Source organism: Trichoderma harzianum (assembly GCF_003025095.1).
Source record: "Trichoderma harzianum CBS 226.95 unplaced genomic scaffold M431scaffold_112, whole genome shotgun sequence".
Lineage (NCBI taxonomy): Eukaryota > Fungi > Ascomycota > Sordariomycetes > Hypocreales > Hypocreaceae > Trichoderma > Trichoderma harzianum.
Window position 1 is genome coordinate 1035 of NW_020209360.1, and position 2427 is coordinate 3461.

The window sequence follows — 2427 nt, forward strand, 5'->3', positions numbered from 1 at the left end:
TTAGTACTACTAAACTTAGGATATTTAATAAATAGATTAAAGACTAGCTAAAAAAGGGCTATATTTAACCTTTTAAATCCTTAGCAGGAGCACTAGTTATATTTATACCTAAAAAAAACAATAAACTTTAACTTATTATAGATTACTAATAATTAAATATAATAACTAAGAAAGATATTATACTATTACTACTGATTTCGGAAATTAGAGATCAGCTTACAGAAGCTAAGGTCTTTACTTTATTAAACCTTAAAGGAGCCTATAACCTTATTTATATAAAGAAAGGTAATAAATAGAAAACCGCCTTTAGAACTAAATACAGATTATATAAATATAATATTATATAGTTTAAATTAACTAACGCCCCTATAATATTCTAGAAAATAATTAACTATATATTATAAAACTATATAAATTACTTTATTATTATATACCTTAATAATATCCTTATTTACTTTAAAAACTTAAAAAAACATAAGGAGTACGTTAAGAAGGTATTATAAATACTTTAAAATAATAAACTCCTAGTAGAACCTAAAAAATATAACTTTTATATACAGAAGGTTATATTTTTAAAATATATTATTACCCTAAGCAGAGTTTAAATAAACCCTAAGAAACTTAACGTAATTAATAATTAAAAGCTACCTAAGAACGTTAAATAAGTATAAAGCTTTCTAAGACTTACTAACTACTACTAATACTTTATTAAAGACTGCTTAAAAATTATTACGCTACTTATAAACTTAACTAAAAAAGATATTAAATTTAAATTAATATAAAACGCTTTAACAGCCTTTAAATACCTTAAATAAGCTTTTACTAGTATACTAGTACTTATAATATTTAACCTAAATAAACCTATTATAATTAAAACTAATGCCTTAGACTATGTAATTAGTAAAGTACTTAGCTAATTAAATAAAAAAAGGAAACTTAGGCCTATTACCTACTTTTTTAAAAAACTATATAAACTAAAACTTAGATACTTAATCTACAACAAGGAGTTTATAACTATATACTAAACACTTAGCAAGTAGTATTAGAAATACTATTATAAAGGAAGTTAATTTTTAATAATAATCTTTATAAATTACTAAAATATTACTTACTTTATAATAATATAAAAATTATCCTATAGATAAGTTAAATACTATAAGTAACTTTCTAAGTTTAAGCTTATTATTAAATACTACAGTAAATTAAATAATAAATGTATTAATATACTTAGTAAATGCCTAGATTACTTTTAAAAAATCCTAGAAGTTAAAGTATAAATACTAAAAGAAAACTAGTATAAAGACCTAGTTATTTAATTAATTAACACCTTATATTAAATTAAGATAGACAACTTAATTATTAATAATATAAAAGAATACGTTAAGAACTAGGAGAATAAATAATACTTAGAAGGTATTTTTATAAATATTAAATACCTAATATTAAATAGATTTATCTAGGTACTAGAAGACTTATAAAGTAAAGTAGTAAAATTAGTTTACGTACATAAGCTTAACGGATACTGTAGAATTTAAAAAACTATATAGTAAATTATATAATACTTTAAATTTAAAGGTATTAAGAAATAGGTACAGAAGGTTATATTAAAATATATAATATATAAATAAGCTAAGGTATTATATTATTTTCTTTATAAAAAACTATAACCTTTACTAATTCTAATTAAAAATTAGAAATTAATAATGTTTAACTATATTATAAAGCTTTTACCTTTAAGAGAACTTATAATTAATAATACTTAAGATAGTATCTTTATAGTAGTTAATTAACTTTCGAAAATAGCCTACTTTATCTTAGTAATAGAGAAAAGCTCTGCAGAAGACTTAGCTTATGTATTTTTCCAATATATTTACGTAACCTATAGACTACTAAATAAAATTATCTTTAATAAAGAATTAACGTTTATGTTAAAATTTTAGTAATTACTTATAGTATAAATTAGACTAAAATATAAAGCTAGTATAACTTACTACCCTTAGATAGATAAATAAACGAAATAAATTAATTAAATTATTAAAACTTACTTATAATATTACGTTAACTTTAACTAAGATAATTAGGTAAAATACTTATTAACTACTTAAGTATTTTATAATAGTACATTAGTAGAATTTATAAACTACTTACTATTTTACGTAAACTATAGGTTTAAACTAAATTTACATTAGCTATTTATTAAAGAAGAAAATACTAGTAAAGCTATTATTATAATTAATAAACTTAAAAAACTATATTAAGAATTACAAGTATAATTTAAATTTATTAAATAATAAATAGCTAAATTTATAAATATAAGAAGGATTAGAGGATTAACCTTTAAGGAGGGAGATATAGTCTACCTACTTTAATATTTGCAAAATAATAAATAGCTAAATATTAAAATAAACAGGCTAAGTAATAAACTTA

General features: G+C 19.5%; 1 protein-coding gene across 1 annotated transcript; it reads left to right on the forward strand.

The window, feature by feature from the left end:
- Window positions 1–1790: 1790 nt before the first annotated feature.
- Window positions 1791–1940, forward strand: M431DRAFT_102615 (hypothetical protein; the record flags this gene model as incomplete). Its single annotated transcript, XM_024911465.1, has 1 exon — window positions 1791–1940. A coding segment is annotated over one exon (150 nt), but the record flags the coding sequence as incomplete, so codon positions are not given.
- Window positions 1941–2427: the final 487 nt, after the last annotated feature.